Source organism: Cupressus sempervirens, chromosome 4, assembly GCF_028749045.1.
Source record: "Cupressus sempervirens isolate cs-2001-9-10 chromosome 4, ASM2874904v1, whole genome shotgun sequence".
Lineage (NCBI taxonomy): Eukaryota > Viridiplantae > Streptophyta > Pinopsida > Cupressales > Cupressaceae > Cupressus > Cupressus sempervirens.
In genome coordinates, this window is record NC_143121.1 from 772,143,477 (window position 1) to 772,163,998 (window position 20,522).

At 37.0% G+C, this 20,522-nt stretch overlaps 1 protein-coding gene across 2 annotated transcripts in view; it reads right to left on the reverse strand.

Annotated features, from left to right (window-relative positions):
- Nucleotides 1–20,522, reverse strand: part of LOC149563657 (exocyst complex component SEC3A-like) — a 324,907-nt gene that overhangs the window by 169,622 nt on the left and 134,763 nt on the right. For both annotated transcript variants that reach the window (XM_089826818.1, XM_089826819.1), the window contains exons 8-9: nucleotides 4,751–4,868; nucleotides 4,413–4,517 (exon numbers count right to left, since the gene is read on the reverse strand). In XM_089826818.1, coding sequence (XP_089682944.1) covers nucleotides 4,413–4,517; nucleotides 4,751–4,868 — 223 coding nt within the window. The remainder of the gene's footprint in view (nucleotides 1–4,412; nucleotides 4,518–4,750; nucleotides 4,869–20,522) is intronic.

Consider the following 20,522-nt stretch of genomic DNA (forward strand, 5'->3'; position numbering starts at 1 on the left):
GCACTAATTTTCTGTATAGATCTCTGCTTTGTCTCCCTCAAAGATGCTCTGATCTTCTTGCTTGTTTAATGAGTGATTTACACTCACCTCTCCCATGGTTGCTTAAAACAGTTCTTCACTACTATTCCTTCACTTTGCTTGCTTCTCCCCTTGTAGCGGTTGCTCTCTGTTGACACCTCTTTGTTTTCTGCAACCTCTTCGACAACATTTACACTTTGTTGCATATACCCTTTTGGTGTTGTCAAGGCACAGTTACCCATAACTAAATTGTCCCGCTCATTTTGAATTCCATGTCTTCTTTGTTCACGAAAGGCCCGTGAACACTATGCCTAGGGTCTAGGCTAGTAGCGCTGACAACCTTAGCTGCACGCCAATTGAGGCCTACAGTCCTTGCCTGCTTGCATCATCTTAGTTTCTCTTTTCTATCACATCAATGGTGACTCATTGCATTGATGACTCAGATCAACTGATGCCATTTTTGACTCATTGCCAATAGGTGTGTCAGAGTGTATGCCAATGTGCCTTTCAACGGGCAACTCTAGATTTCTTCCTCTTGTTGCTTCCTCTTGACCCGTTGCCACACAGTTTGACAATCACATATTCTTGGCCATCAATGACAATACTCAATGCTTTTTTAACTCTTCATGCCAAATATGCACAAGGGGCCAACAAGAAGCTTATGTTTAATATTTTTGCCTTTAAAGTTAAATTGGATAACTAACAATGATCTTAGTCAAATAAATCTAAATATCTTTTGCAGATCACCAAGGATAGAAGGGTGGAAAGGCGTAACTCTCTCAAAGATCCACGATTCAAGTTTACAACAATCATAAAAGTCTATGTTCCTCAGGGACGCATACCCGGCCTAAAACCCGGCGTTTCGGGGACGGGGACATCCCGAGGACGAGAGGACGGGTATGGGACGTCCCCTAGCCGTCCCCAAAGAGTGAAAAAATGCAGGGGACGTCTTGGAAACTTGGGGACGGCTGAGGGGAAAAAGAGGGACGGCCACAAGTACCCGGTACGGAAAGGGGACGTCCAGACGTCCCCTTTCCGTACCGGGTACTTCTGGTCATCCCCCTTTTTTGTTTGCATAAAATTTAAAATGTTTAACATAAATTTTTTTTTTAAAGCCTCCAACTTGGTCGGCCAAGTTGTCCCCACCCCTCCAAATGCCCTAAAAGGTAGTAGAGGCAGAATAAGAGCAGCAGGCTGCTTCATTTTTCTATGTTTTTTTTCTAATGTTGAACATGAACATGATTATGATACATTGATACTTATGACTTTATGGCAGCCCTCTACCCTGTGGGCCTATAGCTTTGGGCATATTTTGATTTTGATTTTCAGATTTATCATATTTATCATTATGACATTATGATATTGACAATTGGTAATGTTCACTAATATTGATATGCATTTTGACAATTGGGTACTAAAATCAGATATTATTTCCTGGATGGCATTCAAATGTTGTATTTTATGGTTCTATAATGTTTAAATGACATGCTCATATGAATGACATGTATATTTGCAAATTTCAATATATATTTTAAAATTTCCCTATATATATATATATAGCTGTCCCTGTTTGCCGTCCCCCCCCGTCCCCAAAATTGCCAAAAAAATTTGCCGTCCCGGAAACTCGTCCCGCCATCCCCTGCCATCCCCATACCAGAAACTTGGGGGAACATAGATAAAAGTTGATGTAACATCCAATTAGCCAAGGATATGTAAATACTAAAGATGTACCATAAGCATTAAATCATAACAAAATTATTAATTAAAAAAGGGAAGGAATGCCTTCTTACAAAAGGGAAGGAATGCTTTCTCAAAGATCACAAATTTAGCAAGGGGTAAATGTACTGATCAAATAGAATACAAGACATTCTCGTCCTGGGCTATCACTTTGAATGGAGTTCAATGTAAAATTATCATATTAATAACAACAATGGCATAAACCTTTTATCGATCAAAAAAAAACTTTGGGCATAGCCAATATGTGAAAAATAACACTGTAAAAAGAAAAAGCCACCAAAACCCAGGGCACTTGTGAGAACACACAAAATTAGCCCTCAAAGGCTAGACACAGAACAAATCAGCATTTGAAAACCTATGACATTCTGACAATTTGGCCCTTTTCTGCAGTCTGTATGATGAAAATCTGCTGAAAAGGACTGTTACAGAGCTTAAGAAAATTATTGAAATCCTCGGTGCTTGAGTGAATATGTGGCAAATCATCTTTAATAACTCAAAATATGCTGAAAACTAGCATCAAACCAAAGGCGCTTGAGTGTGGAGGTATTAGCTGAAAAGTTAAAATCCCTAGGTTTCCATACTTAAGTCTGTTGGAGTATAGCAACTGTCAAACCCTCGCAGGGCACAATCTTTGCAAAATAAATTAATAAAAGTCCAATAAACTCTTTCCTTGAAAACCCTAGGATTTTATCAACAAAACCACACCAAGAAATCTGGGACCTAGGCAGCTGCAATAACTCCTGCAATGTGTTTTTCAAATCAGCAAAACCATAGGCAAATGACTTCCATGAATTCCTTAAATAGTTTTAAATCACCCTTGAAAATCCCTAGGACTTGAACGATAATTAAAATATAAAAACTACAGAAAGGTTGTAAAACCCATGATATACACTGGAAAAAGGTTATAAACAAGATGAAAAAATGCTGAAAACTCTGTTTCAATGGGAAAAAACCAAAAGCGAAAAATTGTGGGTTGAGTAAGCCTGCCTATGCTGCTCTTCTTTATTTTCCTATTGAGCACCAAAACCTTATATGCTAACAATGAAACACATTGCTTGTACAGACGGTAAGGTATGCTTTTGGAGTTGGCAAGCCAAGGTCAAGTGCATGCCAAAAGGAACTCTCGCCACTTAAAATTTGGCTCACTCACAAAGAACACACTTTGAGAACTTTTCTCGGTTAATTTTTGGGCCCAAATGGAAAAGCAAGTCACTTTTCTATGTCTTCGGCAAATTTACATCTTGTCTGATGCATTGGTAAGAACCTTTTGTTGGGTACGCAATGACACTGTTGAAACCAGCAAGTTGGACATCCAAGAACATTGGAGAGGAGAATTACATAATGACTCTTTGGATGACAAACGACATTCATCAAAATGAAAGCAACATTTACAAGAAAAATTATAGGTGAAGGAATACAAATATGGGCTTTCAATCTAAACAATAGCACAAATTTCCCACTTCTATGTGAGACCACCTACCTTTCCCTAGATCTGGGATTTCAACAATAATAGTAAATTTCTTAAATATTTGAAGAATAGACCATTCCAAGTGAGGAAAGCAAATACCTCTACAGATTTTCAATACAAGAGCATCAATACTTTTACCCAAATAATCACAGGATTTCCAACTACAGATTCCATCACAAATAAGAATAATCATAATTCCATAAAATTTCAAGAAAAAAATATTTTAGAGTGAATTATAGAAATGAATCTAGGTTTACAAGACAAACTCAAAAGTTTCAGACATTTTAAAGCTAATTTTAAAATTAAAACAGCACAACAAATAACCTTGAAAACAATTGACTAAAAGAAATACAGAGATAGCAAACAAATCAGACACAAAAGTAGTTCTGCAGTTGCTCATTTTGAAGCCAACCAAAGCAGTTTCTAACAGTTAAAAAGTCTAATAGTCTAGACTTTCCTATAAACATCTCTGGTTCTAAAACTGGGTCACTTTTCATTAAGATTGATGACCAACCATTGCCCTGACAGTGATCGGCGACCAGATATAATGTGCCACCTAAGCCAATCAGATCTATAGCTTGTTTGAACATGCTGAGATCTAATGTGTCCATAACTAAAGATGATAATGCTCAGTCACAACATAAACATCACACAGTCATTGCAATACAATCAATAATACATGAACCCCATTTAGTTCAATATAGCATTATTATTCATCCATACTGCATAGAGTATTTCATCCCATGGTCACACTTCCATGCAAAATGTTTGTTGACTGCCTACCCAATCCTGGGATAATATTTATATCTTGTCCTTACAAACCAGATGTCTCTGGTTGATAACTAAAGTGATAGAGATGATAGAGATGATTCAGAAAAACATGGAGAAAGTATTGAAAGAATAGATGCCAAACTAAAATCTCAATAATGGACTCCCTTGTTTCACCATAGGAAAAATGGAACCAAGAACTCATTATTTTCACACTATATTTCATAAATATTTACCTCTGAACAGAGGTTTGAGCATCACCTGATAACCTTTCATACTGAAGGAGGATGAAAAATCTTACTAAATAGAACAAAAAATGATAGTGCAAAACTGTTTGTTTTATACTAGTAATGTTTGCAAATACATATAAAAATGGTGATGGAGCTTCAACACCAAATGTCGGAAACATTAATTACCCTACCGATTCAATATCTTCCCTCATATGCCTCAACTTCACATTAAAGATGCTAAGCCATTCATCCATGTCTTCTACACAAACCATAGCTGAGTCAAGACTTTGTAAAACCTGAAAACATGTCACAAATCATGTTAACAGTCCTTCAAAATACAGATCAAGAAAAAGAAACAAAAAGTTCAGTAAACTATTAGAAACTATCCATAGAATCTTAATTAATAACCATTTCATTGAATTTCTCCAGGCTTGAGCTCCATAATACACTAACAAATAAAAAAGCCAATAATTTTCACATCATTGAAAGAAGATTTACTACATAATGTTTTCCAAGCATTCACACTTACTTCTTCAACTAAAGGTTCACTCTCCAAAATAGCATACACATTTGCCGCCTCCAAAGCAAGTAGTTCCCTCTTTAAACGTTCAGAAAATGCCTCTGCTTCATCAATACCCAGGACATACCTGTCATACAGAAAACAAAAAAGAAACTAAAGATAAATTTATTTATTATATGATCTCATAGCAAATTCATTTTCCAGAACAGTAGAAATAAGACTGGCTTTCAAAAAAATCCACAAAAGCACAATATAAAAGTAAAATTAAAATAAATAGAAGAAACTGTGATGCATACTGTAGTGTGCTACCCTTGTTTTGTAACCAAATTTGTTTGCCATCTTCGTGTTTTGAACTAATGTTAGTTAAGTAAAATAGTTTACAGGATTGTGTTCCAGTTTACTTGAAGGACTAAGTATTTACAGGTTTCAATTTGCTTCAAATGCAGGTATGCGAATACAATATAGAATTGTAAGATCCTTATGTACTGACATCAAGACTAATTTCTGCAATTAAAATCAAAATGCATATTTGTTTGTGTTAACGTTTTGCCCAGAAATAAAGATAAACAGCAATAAACAAAATAGAGAACACCAAGACACAACGATTCTTCTAGGGAAACCCTCCAAGGGGAAAAACCCAGCCATACCAAAAAAAAAAATCTCTTTTATTAAAGAAACAGTGATTCTAACTGAATACAATACTTATCACACAAAGCAATCATATATTCTTGAATTGAGACTCTTCATATCATAACCGATGTCTCCTCATTTTTCCAAATGCAAGTCTGTTAATATTTCCAACTGCATGTCTCTTGGCATGTTGCATGTGTTTTCAAATTTCCAAACATGTGTATATGAAAAAGCACCACACGAGTAATCAGGATAACTCCTGCAACTACAAACATCAACACTCCCTCTCAGCAAAGGAAATATCATTTTGCAAATTTCATGACATCTTGCAAACACAGTGGCTACACCCATGTGTGACATCAACAAAGCTTTATCACAGATTTTCTCAATATGATATTGACATCTCAGCATGATATTCACCATGGCAACTCCCAAAGGATGAAGAAATAGAAAAACTAAGTCATGGAGTTTCACACATGCATTCCACCATGCCTACTCACAAAGGGTGGATCCACCATACCTACTTGTAGAGGGTGGAACGAGAGCTTTCACCTTAGACTTCTCCATAAAAGAATGTATCTCCACCATGCCAACTCACAAAGGTTGGATCCACCATACCTACTTGCAAAGGGTGGAACAAGGGATTTCACCTCGAATTTGTCTCGTAGAAAAGAACTCATTAACGTGTGTAAGAATGGTTGATATTCTCTCAACGAGGACTCCCTCTCAACAGGAGCAGCATTCTTACTCCTTTGATTATCACAATAAGAGAATTGATTACAAGTTGACCAAACAAAGAGCTTTAGCAGTCACACTGTCACACAAGCTTGCAAAAGAGTTAGGCCTTCTCCCTCTGTCATGCAAGCTCCCTCTGAATTTGATTCCTATAGCTGCATAGTCTCCCTCTGAATATCATTTGTTCTTCTTCAAAGAAAACAATCATAATAACAACCTGTATATGATTCTCTTTAATGAAGATATGGATCACCAATTCAGTCCCATGACTGCAAGCAGACTCCCCATGTTCATTTCTCATCATCCCATTGCTTCTAGATTCATCCTGCAATCAAGAGAGATTAATAATAATTCATGAAATCAACCTATCATGAAGAGAAATATAGAGATCAGTCTTAAAAGTGTATATTATTCCCAATGATGTAACAAAAATTCATGATCAATATTCAAAGGTATAATCATAGAATACTTATCTTTTTGTAGTCTAATCTTCCTCGAAAAGAATCTCAGCACACACAACTATGGATCGATACACAATGATCTCTTTTAACAATATTGAACAATAAACACAGAACAACATTCATATGATGATCATAGCACTTGCTAAACATAATGAAGCCATAATATAGAGATGCATGAAATAAAGAGTGAGTCATCAAGCAGCGATAACGATCTAATAGGCAACATTGGTATTGGAGTGAGCTCAATCAAATGTATAATGCTTAGCAACGACTTCAAAAACATCCCACATATAAAGAGCTACAAAAATTAAAATTTGCTCATACACAGCTAAAAAATATTTAAAAGTTGCTCATACACAGCTAAGAAAACATTTACAATACCATCACCCTTTCGATAGTAAGACTCAATTATATGCAATATTACCCTGCTGTGGGGGTGCAACGCTGTGGCCGGACATCGGGACGAGTTTTAGGTGCGGGAAAAAATGGCCTCAATTTGGGGATGGTGGGAGGACAGTGGGGGTGCGGCCGGGGGGGTTGGCAGGCGGGGGAGTGTGGGGGGGTGTGTGGAGGGGGAGGTGGTTGCATAATATATAATGTATATGACTGAAAATGCTAATTATGAAATGATACTTCAATATATTATATAACATACCAAATATAGTTGAATAGAGAAAATTGAAATGTGATTCACAAACCATAAGTTCAAGCTTGAAACATGAAACTTCATAACCATTACCAATGACCATTTAACAAATTGAAATTAACTTAGTTCAAGATGCAAGATTCAAAATTCATTGTTCAAATATGAATATCATATATGATATATCATAAAGATGCTCATGATGACAATGAGCCAAATGGCATGAAACAGTGAAATGAAATAATGTATCATAGCCATATCAAAGTGAGTACAATCAACAAAATGAAAAAATGTCAATAATGAAAATGGAATCATCCCAAGTGCTCTCTAAGCATGCATAAAAAATAAATTAAAGAAGAAGAGAAAAAAAAAAAATTTTAAACTATTTGGACCATTCAGTCGGCCGCACCTCGCAAGCACCCTAGGAGCACCCCCGCACCCGAGCACCCGCAACACACTCGAGCACCCGCGAACCACTCAAGTGCTCAACTTGTGCAGCCAAGGTGTGGCGGCGCATTTTCGGCCAACAGGGGTACTCGGATGCGTGACGCACCCGTACCAAGTGCATACATGTACCGGGTGCTTCAGGTTTTTGACCCGGGTGCACACACCTGGGTTACACTAGTTATATGCTTCATATGATAAACAACACCAGATGACAAAAAAATGTTGAGCTCCTGAATTGAATCATCTCGTATGAAAAGACACCTAAATAATAGGCATCAATTACTCACAATACAACCAAAAGGTGATTCTATTACAAGAGAAAATTCACCTCTACATAAGAACCAACATTATCAAAATTGAGTCAATAAAAGCAAAAAATCAATGAAGGAAGGAAAAATGACAAGAGGAAGAAGAAACGAAGCCAAGCCGATACAAACACACCATATTTGAAACATTAGACTTCCATGTAGACCTAGCGGAGGTGACACCAAATCATTATTTACATGGAATCCAGTAAGGCAAAATAAATAATGGGAATGAACTGGATGCCAACAGCACACGAGACCATAAATATATTGTGCCAATATATAACGTTCAAACAGAATTGAAGAAGAACAAACAAGAGTTCAAAATAACAAGAAACTCATTACAAAATTGATAGACGAGCAGACTTCACTCAGCAGCAGTATGAGGAACTCGAATAGGACACAGAAGACATCAAATGTAACCAGAAATTGCAGAAACAATCAACACAGTAAGATCTATCTCACTGCTACCACTGAATTCAACACATACAGATTGCCAACAAAATACTCATTGCAATCTGTAACATATACACGAAATAATGAACAAGAGTGTTGGAGTTTGTAGCTGCGATAGAAATCTTTATCTCTGGGCGTTAATTCCATGATAGTCACCTTCAGCTGAAAAGGACGTTTATGATCATTGTAATATTAAATACAATGACATGTCATTTATCTTGCATTAAGGCATGAAAATATGAAGAGTTGAATTTGTAATAAAGAGTTATATTGTTTGAAATTTCAAGAGACCTTCCAATGTATAGTGTAGAGTCTCTCTTATGTTATATATATCACATCTAGCGAAAGGCATTGTATCTCGAACAATTTTTTATCAATAAAAGAAGATATTTTGTTGGTGTGCCTGAGTTTCTTCATTCTAGAAGGGTTTTCCCAGCATATGGTTTGCTCAATCTTGTTTATCTGATTTTTGGGCTAAAAACTCAACATGGTGTCAGAGCCTAGTTAACATATCAGCAACAAAGGAATTTAAGGTTTTGTTTCTTTATGCATGTGTATCTCTTTTTAGATTGCTATTTTGTAGACAATCTTTAAGCATTACAGTGTCGATGCTATCATAGCTTCGATTTTGTATCCATGTCTCTTCTTATATATTATTGGTCGATTTGATTCTTGCTTTGTATTGTCATTTCTAGCTCCCGCACTCAAGAGGAGCAATGTGGTGTTAGTGTGCATTCTACATCATTCAAATCATGTGGATATGATGCCGCTAGTGTACTTCATCTTATGTAGCATCCTTGATTTTATAGTGCTTTCATATTCCTATTTCTCTTTTGTGGTATAAATATAAATTGTATTTATTCTTGCTTGGAGCCGATTCTCAGTGGAGCCCCTTCATATTCTATTCTTGATGGGAAGTGATCGTGTCCGCCATTTGACCAAAGGCAATGGGTATGTGTATCTAAAGTCGTGTATGACCCATTTCGACTTTAGTTTATGTTTTGTGTCTCTTCTTTTTAGTATTTTGTCTTTTGTAGTCTCTTTTTTCAATTTTGTGAGTCTGTAGATATCAAGCATCTGCAATATTCTGTAATGTTAACATGAGATGTAAACGTTAAGTCCATTCATGCATTTATTATAAGACATGTGTGCTGAAATCATGCGAACGTTTTCTTGATATTGGTCTAGTATGTCATAACAAGATTCAAGACTGATCTCTTTGCAAGTGGTGGTAATTTTCCCGTATGAGTAAAATTGAAGTTTTCCCCTTGGCAATCGATGAATGGAGTTTATTATTATTTATTTTTCGTTCCTATGCATTTCATTGTTTATTGTTCTTTTTTTGTCGTCGGTTAAGACTAACGCATTTTCTTTGGCAATTGATATTTTTCTTTCTTTGATGATGATCGTGGCTTCCACTATTTATTTTTCCTTGCCACATTGGCTCTATTTTTGTCTTTCAACCCGAGAAGTAAAGGAAGTTTAATCTATCAAATTATACTTTTTGCTCTTTGCACTTTCATTTGTCATCGCTAGGTGCTATTTTCACTTCCAGCGTTTGCTATTTTTTTGTATAGCTCTATCAGAGGGAGCAGATTTCAAGGTGTTCGTTTGTGCAAAGTTGCAGTGTAGATAGGTTCATATTCTCCTTGTGCATTAAGGCCCAAATGGCTATTCATCACAATGAATCAAGGAAAACTATTTCACCTCTCCATATCAAATTCAAGATCATCAAATAAAGTGGAATTTTTGCTACCCATTTTGGTGTGCTAACCAACCAACTCATATCTACTTCAATGTTGCATCTACCATAGGAATTTTCTACTACTTTTTGGCAGAATAATTTTTTGGATGCTTGCTTGATAACCTGGAGATATTCCCCTATTTGTTTCCAACAGTGATTCTCATCTGATGATTATTTTATTCTAGTTTATTCTTGAGTTGTATGTCTGAGTGTGTATTCGAGTAAAACTTAGATTTTTTCTTATACATTCTAAGCTAGGTGCATGTTCATGTCTTTTGGAGAGCTATGTTCTTGTGTAATTGCTTAATCAAGATTTGTGTTCTTTCTATCATTTTTGTATTGGGCCCTTGAGAGGGACTATTGTAGAGTCAATAGAAAGACCATAAATCTGGCACTAAAATTTTGACGTCTATGAAATTATACAAATAGAATAACAAGCTGATACTGTATTAGTCGCGATTTTTTTGTTTTAAGGTACTGTGTCGAGTTGGGAGCAAGATGTGTAATGGGAGATCAGGTTAGAGATTAAACTATGGAAATGAAATCTGCATGTTTCAAGAAGAAACCAGAACTCTTTAAAGACTTCGTGTTGGTATCTTACTATGAAGGGATTCCATATTTGTTTTGGACTTTGTTTGACATCAGCATAAAGATAAGTAGTTATTGATTATGCATTCTCGATACATAAATAGAGTTGCTATTATATTGGTATCTATGACTAATTGATATTTTATCTCTCTTCGTTGTAGGATGCAAGAAAAAAATCAATTGGTTGTTTTATGTAAGAGGGAGATGGTCAGCTTTACAGGGAGATTTTAGCTTCAGAGGGAGGCTTCATAATTAAGAGGGTGTGCTTATGGTATACCCTTCATTCTCATATACGCTTGCAATGCTTGTGGTATTTGAGACTTAATTGGAACTAAGTCTTGGTTTTGTTATGCCTATTTCTATTCTTGTGTGAATATATAAGATTGTAAGAATCAACTATGATAACTCTTTCACTCTAGGAGTGACCATCAAGTGGAGAGAATCCATGATGACATCACATTGAGAGAATCCGTGATGTGAGTTGGATGTCATGTTGAGTGATTCCATGACAATTCACGTGGAGAGAATCCGTAATTAAAGGCTTAGCTGTGATTCTTACAAGTCCATCATGTTGAGTGAATCCATGATTATGAGTAATTGTTATAAGACTATAATGTTGAACGATTCCATAATTATTAACAATAAGAATGTTGTTCTCTTAGGGTCATGTTGAGAGATTCCATGAGAATATCATGATAAAAATTGTTTATGTTTCTTGCAAGATTTTTATGTTGAGCGATTCCATGAAATTTATAGGATCTATGTGATTAGATTTTATCATTAACATTTTGGTTGCAGCCTTGTGTAACTGTTCAGCTAAAGATTTATCTCTTGCTATGGAGTATTGGAGTTTGTAATTGCGATAGAAATCTTTATCTCTGGGTGTTAATTACATTATAGACAGCTTCGGCTGAAGAGGACGTTTATGATAATTGTCATATTAAATACAATGACGTGTCATTCATCCTGCATTAAGGCATGAAAATGCGAATAGTTGTATTTGTAATAAAGAGTTGTATTGTTGAAAATTTCAAGAGAACTTCCAGTGTACAGTGAAGAATCTCTCTTATGTTATATATATCACATCTAGCAAAAGGCATTCTATCTCGAACATTTTTTTAATCAACAAAAGATCTTTTGTTTGTGTGGCTGGATTTTTCCCTTCATTCTAGAAGGGTTTTCCCAAGATGTTTATGTGTGTCTCTTGCATCTTTTCTAGTGTATTTTGTATCTGCTTTATGTTTTCCTCAATGTTGTTTATCTGATTTCTAGGCTAAAACTCAACAAAGACAAAATCCCTTATTTGTTGTTACCTAACCCACTTTGATACGATGTTAATGGTTTGCCTAGAAATAAAGATAATCAGCAATTAATAAAATAAAGAACACTGAGACACAAAAAGACAAAAATTATCCCAGGAAATGTATACCGTACTGGGTAAAGAAATAAACGCACAGACAATCGATATGAATAGCAGAACTCCTTATATTATTCGCATAGGCCAAAACATTACATTATGTTTCAATGATCCCATCATTACAATGCTTCCCGAAGGGGGTATAAATACTTTCTGAAGAACTTTCTCGAAGGAGTCCGTCGGCCACATACAACATGTCGCTACATAACAAGAACCTTCCCAAAGGGACCCGTCGGCTACATAACAAGAACCTTTCCAAAGGGACCCGTTGGCTAATACACAATTTCTACCAACGACAGGAAAATCCTCCAACTTAAGGAGAAAAACACAGCCACACCAAAGACATATCTCTTTTATTAAAGAAACAATGCTTCTAACTAAATATAATACTTATCACACAAAGCAATCAAATATATCTTGAATTGAGAGACTCCTTGTATAATAACCAAACATCTCTTCCTTTTCTAAATACAAGACTTCATATTTCAAAACCCACGTCTCTTTGCATGTTGCATGTCTTTTCACATTTCCAAACACTTGTAAAGAGCACTGTCCAAGTAATTAGGATACCTCCTACAACTACAAAAATTAACAATTTGATTATCAATTTAAAACTCACAAATACATGAAAACATATATGTATTGCTGACCTCAAGACATTCCAGAATAGTTGGCAATACAATATCATTTCCACAGTCACCAAGAAAATTCCCAACTGCCTGATGTCTCTCCACATCCAGGACAAACAATAATTTTGTCAATGCAATTAATCCTTCAGTTTTTGTCATAATTTGGCAAGTAAATTATCTGCCTCCTTGTCTATCGTACCAAGGTCTTGTTGTTCTTGTGGCCAGTCTGTCGACTCTTGAGTTGGGGGAGGGGGTGAGAACACAAGGTGATGGTGGTGGTGTTGTTCCTTTTCTCATTGCTAGTCTAATAGAAAATCCATACTCTGTGGCTAGTACCATTAGTGCTCCTCAAATCCAATACCTTTGTATTTGGTAATCTGCCTACTAGTACCAAATGACCCATGGATGAAATCTGAGAGGGTGCAAAATTTATTCTCTTCGCTCCCTTTCCCCAATTAGGAAAGGTTGGTTCACTATTTGCTCCTTTCTCAGGTGTATAACTCCATGTGCTTGTTGTACAACCTTCCCTCTCTGTGCATGTTGTACGACCCGTTTTTTGTGGTCATACGATATTCCCTTTTGGTGCTTGTACAGCTATCGTTCTTTGTACGCAAGGACGCATCTCTCATGCTCGTATGGCCTTGGCTACCGTCCTTGGAGATTGTACACGTACGACCCTTATCCATACAGCCTTGGTTTGTACATATGACCTCTCCTTTTGTACAGGTGGAATCCCTGTTGTGTGTGTGATCTTGCTTCGTGCTTGTAGTTTTCTACATAATACTTAATTTCTCTAGAAGCGGCCCCTCTACCAAGTGCACCATTTCTATGTCTTCTAACACTTCTTCCCTTGTCATTCTAGAAGTGTGGTATTCTTCCCCTTCATTCCAGTTAGATTCCCTGAGTTCATCAACTAATATTTCTTCTTCCTCTTCGGCGTTGCGTTCTTCTTCTTGTATGCCCTACATATCAACGGTTGTGTCATGTCTTGCCTTTTTCGTGGGGTTCTATACTTCCTAGTGTCATGGCATCCAAATGCAACCAATAGAACATGGTGGGCTGATAGGGCTCTACTATGTTTGTTGCAACACATTTTCCCCAATATTCAAGTGGCACTTGTAATCGTAATGCCTCCACAAACAAAGCTATACCATGGTGCAGCATGTAAAATGTCTTGTGCTTTAGTAGAAGAAATTCCTTTGTTCTATCTGAAAATAATTGGGCCCAATTGTAAACCCTACCATAGTATAGCCCATTTATCTAGGGTAACATAGAAATGGCAATTTCTAAGGTTCATCTTCCTCGTGTTAATTTTCTCTTTATTAAGTCCACAATGCTCCTCCACTCTACATTTACAATGAGAGTTTTCTTAATTCCTCTATTGTTCCAAATACCATCCCATTGTTCCTCTATCAGGTTCTCCTTGCATACCAAATCTACTAACTGTCTCTTTTCTTCTATAGTCATTTTGGGGGGTTTGGTAGCCTGGTGCCCTCTATTCGACACTCCAAATACCTTAGTGAAATCCTTGGGCGCGTATGAAACTACCACATCCTGTTGCATATATTTACTGGACTTGTGGCTCTTTTTGTTGTATCTGTTTGCCAAGGTTTTTAATACTAGTTCAAATTTCTTTAAATCAAAACTAGGCATGAGAACAATTTTGTTTACCTCTTCTTTTTTCAGAGCAACCTTGAACGGATGTTGGTCATTTGTCCCTTGACACCAATTCCTACATTCTGTTCCAACAATCCTTCAAATGTAATACTGACAACAGAGATTTCTAATGATTTTCCCTTGCTCTTATTTTTTTCGGTAGCTTTGGCCTTTTTTTCCTCTATTCTTGATTTACTTCAAGTGCTTCCTTGCTATGGTTACCAAATCTGATTTTCACCATCTTATATATTCTCCCGATTTCCTTGAAATTTTTAATATGCTATGTAATCTTGACACAATTCATGTGTACGACCCTCCCTCTTGCACGCAAATCCCTTCTGGCCCTATGTCCATTCAAACCTCCTCTTTTAGTACGCTTTCGTCCCCACATGCACTTGCGTTCGTACGTATGGCTTCCTCTAGCTTACTTGAATCTATGTACGGACCTCGCTTGTTTGTACGCCATGTCCTTTGCCTAGTCATATGTTTGTACAAGCTTCCCTTGTTGTACATGCTTCTTCCAATTTGTTTGTGCATTCATACGGTGCTTCTTCTCTCCTTTTGCTCGTACAGTCATGCGATGTCCTCTTCCACTGTCTTTCGTACATTTTTATGGTAACCTTCACTCGTGTGTCCATACAATGTATTGGCACCTTAATATTTCAGGCCACTCCTTGACTTTTCCCTCCTCTTTTTCTCACTTTTCCATTAATTAGCTTCATTAATGAGATTTGTATCCTACATTTTAATTTGGTTGAGTGTTGTACCTCATTTCATTTTGTGCTCGTTGTTTCTATCTTTAATTCCTTCCCATGTCATTCCTCCTGTATATGCCTTTGTTTCTCCCTCTTTTCTATTTCTCTCATTTTCAGCCCGGAATCATACTACCATATACAAGTACCCAGATAGGGCTGGTAGCATTTGTTCTCAAAACAAGTTCCTAAATATTCCAAGCCAAAGATTTTATCTACCAGAGGACCAGGTCCCACACCCTTGTAATTGTCATCTATATACCTCCCACCATTCTTTTGGTACTAGGTGGCCTTCTCTTCTTCCACTATTGGTGACTCTGCTAGGTTGGGGATTACACGCCATAGTGCATTCGCCCTTTCTTTGTAAGGTGCTTTATCTTCGGTGGCATTTTTCAATTACTTCATTAACATAGTCATCTCCTTCACAGGTGAACATGTCTTCTATTTTAACTATTGCCTTTAGGAGTGTTTTGAATGTTGTACCATACTTCTCTACATCAATTTCTTTCGCATCTTCCTATGTTGCATCTTTCCCTAATAGCAGATGCTCTTATTTCTCTTTTGCTTCCTCGTCGATATTGTAAGCCACATATCCTCCCATCCTTCCCTTGTTGCCCCCACAATTTGATAGGCAATTCTAGGTGGAAGGAGACAAGGCAACCGGTCGATCCAACCACCCTGCATGCAGGGAATCTTAGCGGCGGCTGTCACGTAGAGAATCTAGCTAGGCCATCCTTCATCACCCCCTCCCTGTAGGACAGTAGAGTCAACATTATCGATTCTATACGTAACATGGCGAGGGATAGTGGACCATCCTTTTCAATCTTCAGTAGCGACTAATTCTTATCCATAGTACAGAGGGGCTAAATAAGGTGTTTGTGAGATACTTATGAACCCTTTGGATTGCTATTCCCTCCACCCTTTTCCTGACCATCTGTTCCTTTGGGTCCATGACGGGTCTATTTCATTCATTGTCTTGTTTGTATGGTTCCTCTCTGATGATTGCATCTTCTTTAGTTCCTATGTCTTGGTAGATCGTCTTGTCTCCTTTGGTAGCATATCGCAACATATTGATCTCTTTTGTATTACAAGTTCTTTCTTGATTCATTTTTACTTTGGACATATATACTGCTTCTTTGATAGGTCTATCATCTAATGTTGCCAATTTCACTACCCCATTACTATCGATTTCCTTGGTCTTATATGACCAAGCCAACGAATTTTGAACTTCCTTGGTTTAATTCTATTATGACCATTATTCTTTAGAAACAACTACCCTCGTCGAAAATTTATTTTTTGAAGGTGTTTGTCGTAGCAAAATTTTCTCTGGCATTGTGCCACATTTGTCGCCCACTTGGTTGTCATTTGCCTCTCTTTCAATTTTATGAGATTATTTAGGTGTTCCTTCAAGTTATCCTCCTCCCCCCATCTATTCTTTGTTGCCACCCTAAGGATTTGTACCATGAACTCGGCTAGCACTACTACTTCCTGGTAGTACATCATCTAAAATGGTGTATGTCCTATAGTTGCCTCGTACATGGTTCGGTAGGCCCAAAGTACTATAGGTAGCCTCTCTTCCCAGTTGTCATACTCCACCCCACAAGTTTTATAAAGGACAGATACTAAACTTTGATTGGAGGGTTCGGCCTGTCCATTCACAAGTGGGTAGTACGAGCTGGATAGGTTATGGAATATGCAGAATTCATTGGTCATGTCTCGTACCACCAAATTTACAAAATGTACACCTCTAGCACTAGTGATGAAGATTGGTATTCCGAATCTGGTGACAATCTTCTCTTACAAGAATCTGGACGTACTCAAAGTTGTGGTCTGGAAGTGCCCTTGCTTCCACCCACTTTGTGAGGTATTTCATGGCTACTATAACATAAAATTGCCTCATCGAACTCGCCCTTAGGGGACCCACAAAATCCAATCCCCACCTTTCAAATAGTTCTTGAGATTGTGAGGGAAATAAAGGCATGAAATCTCTTTCCAATGGTTTCCCCGTTCTTTGGCATATGTCACAACCCATTACCCTCTGCGTGGCATCCACACCATAGCCCTCCCAAGACTACCTTTTTAGCTGTGGCGTCTATCCCCATATTTCCTCCTGCCAATCCTTCGTGGGATTCCCACAGCACACTAGGAATCTCTTGCTTGGATGCTTGTGTGCTTGGTTGTTTCATCTACTCTATTAAGAGGAACAAAATTACCTCTACTTGGGTGTTTAGGTGCTTAGGTGCTTGATCCACTTTAAGAGGAACAAATTTACCTCTAAGAGAGAGGAGAAGCTAAAAGTTGTACACATTATTACATATCATTGATTGCAAAACACACATTTACAAAGAGAAAATAGCAGCATGATGGGATGTAGAGCCAAAAGATCTTCTTATATTGATGAGGATGAGATTGCAACAGAAACAAATGTAGTGTTGGTTGGTGTTCCTTTAGCAGAACTTTAGCGTGAGGAGTCAATGATGAGTACTTTGGCTTGGGGAATGACTAGAGGCTTCCAATCACTATATTTTCTCATTTTGACATGATTTTGTACTCAATTTGGTATTGATAATGATTCATATCATGCATGATGCTACTCATTTTAATCATCTTTTCATTATAATATAATTGATATTTGATAAAACTAATATAAATCCTATTTGCTGATAATTTGGATTTCTATTTGAATCTTGATTTATGAATGTTACTATTGGGTACGTACTATGTTAGTATGTTGATTGTTCAATGATTTTGGTTCATGTTGCAGCTTTGCTAAGTGCAAGTATTTTAGTTCGCTATGTTTTACTGAAACGTCATTTCATACCTATCATTTCATGTTCTAAATGTATAGTATGCAGCAGCCCTCCCCCCAACCCCTAATCCCCTTGTTCTCTATCATCCCCAAATTAAGGCCCTTTTTTACTGTCCTAGAAACTCGTATTGACGTCCCTCCACATCAGCATTAGACTGACTTGAGAGAAAGCTAATAAATCTGTGGGAATTAATCATGTTTCTAGTGCGCACTCTCCTCTAGCATCACCACAATCCCTGGTGCCCACTACACTTGGTCATGTTGTATCAACCTCCCCATCTGTTTAAGCAACAACACCTTAAGCTCCCCATCTGATAGCGCTCTAATTACTACCTTCGTACCTTGATGTTAAAATTTCAAATCCATTATGTCAAAGATTGAAAGTGAACTCATGAAGTGACTCCATCCAAGTCATGCCAAGAATGCAATCATAGTCCTCCATGTTAACAACAAAAAATTTCCCAACCATGTGATACTCCCCCTTCCGCAAGTGCATTTCAATCACACGAGTGCTATGTAGTGTATGTCCACTGCCTACTATCACTCTAAAGCCCTTGTGTCCCTCTGTATGGAGTCTCGTTCTCTTAAACCCAACTTCTGATATGAAATTATGTGTACACATGTATCAACCAAAGTAATCATCCCTTACCCCTATATCATGCTCCTCACTCTAAATGTTATTGCTTGGTCATCACCAGGGAGTCACACAATTGTTTTCCCATCCCTTAATTCACCTTCTGAGGGTTTTGTCTCCTTGTCCTCCGAATCAGATTGTATCTCCTCTGTTAAAATACCAGGATCACTGCGAGGGGGGTAGGGGGGGCAGTGATCTATAAAAAAATTCAACATTTATCTTTAAATCAATGATGTATATGCAATGATTACTTTTATCCTTAATAGATATATGTGATTTAGATACAAGATAAAGAAAAAAAAATAAGATACACATTTAGATCATAGACACCTTGTTTATAGTGATAAACCCCTTGGGGTCAAAACCACTTTTCTCAAATCCTTTTATTATGCCTCACTTAGCGAATTTGCCTCACATATCATACATTAGGCCTCCCATAGCCAAACAGCCTCACCTAGCATTTCCTTTGCCTCACATAGCGAAGCTTGTAGAAGCACTCACTTCCTCAATATACAATAAGAATAACATTTTTAGTATAGAGGAATACTCTGCTTTCCATACATTTACATCTGCTGTAAAGCTCTTCATATGTATTGATCAAGACAAACATGCGAAACATACAACATTAATCAAATACCGAAGTCTGTATTTCAAATCCTGTCAAACATCTGCACATAACATGAGTATGACACACAAAAAATTTACACATGATATCTTCGAAGCTCCTGTAGCAACCAAAGTTCCTATAGAAAAACTATCAGTAACAATGAACAACAAAAACCAAATCTACACATGAACTCAAATCTGATCAATAATTCAACACTGTTAAATACCCACTGCCCACATCTGCAATATCAGAAATTCAATAACGTATTCACACAAACTGATCATAAGAAGACAACATCTTCATTGTTCAAAACACTTCATCAATAATGAGCATACTTTATCGATTCACAAATCTTTATAAATTGTCAGTATTGTTTCAAACCTGCATATTTCTTCATACTCTCAAATCTGATCAAGTTACATTAATAATCATTTTTCAACCTTCGCCAATATTCAAGAGATCTGTCTGTATCATAATCACTTTTAACACAACCAAACATGTATCACCAACTTAACACATATCTCTTCCAACCATATTCCCATTATCAGACTGCTGCAAATCAGACATATCTGGATAGGATGACCATAAATATCAGAATCATAAACACTATAATCTTGTGTTCGGTCATGCTGCAGTATACTTTGAACTTTGAGACATAACTTGACATGAATCAATAATTTATTGTCTACAAATAATCTGATTCAAACTTAATAAACTTTCGAAGATGTCATCTGTAAATGTTATAATAAAAGTTTGGCAAAGAAACTTTGGATTCGTGTTGAATCACTACTCATGAAACATGGGTCAATGAGTTTGACTCAAAAACTACACAGTTAAATCCTGATCGCAATATTACAATTTGACTTGCTATGGAATTTATCTCCTACTTATCAATTGATGAGCTTAAGGGGCTTTCTAATGAATGATTCATAAGGCACAACACTTGGTGAAGGTTTTGTAAATGGGGTAGCAAGCAGACTGGGTTTAGCCATGGAGGAAACTCCATATTTAAGCGTGCTCAAGCTGGAGTAGTACTGGGACGGGTGACCTCCTGGGAAGTCCGGGTACTTCACCTCTATGAGCATCACTTGGATCCAGTGTTCCATTTATTCTCATGAGAGATGGATTCATATTGAATCACTACTCATTAAACATGGGTCAATGAGTTTGACTCAAAAACTACACAGTTAAATCTTGATAGCAATATCACAAAGAAACATAAATCACAAATATTAAAACCTAATGAACAATCAGAATTTGTTAGTAAA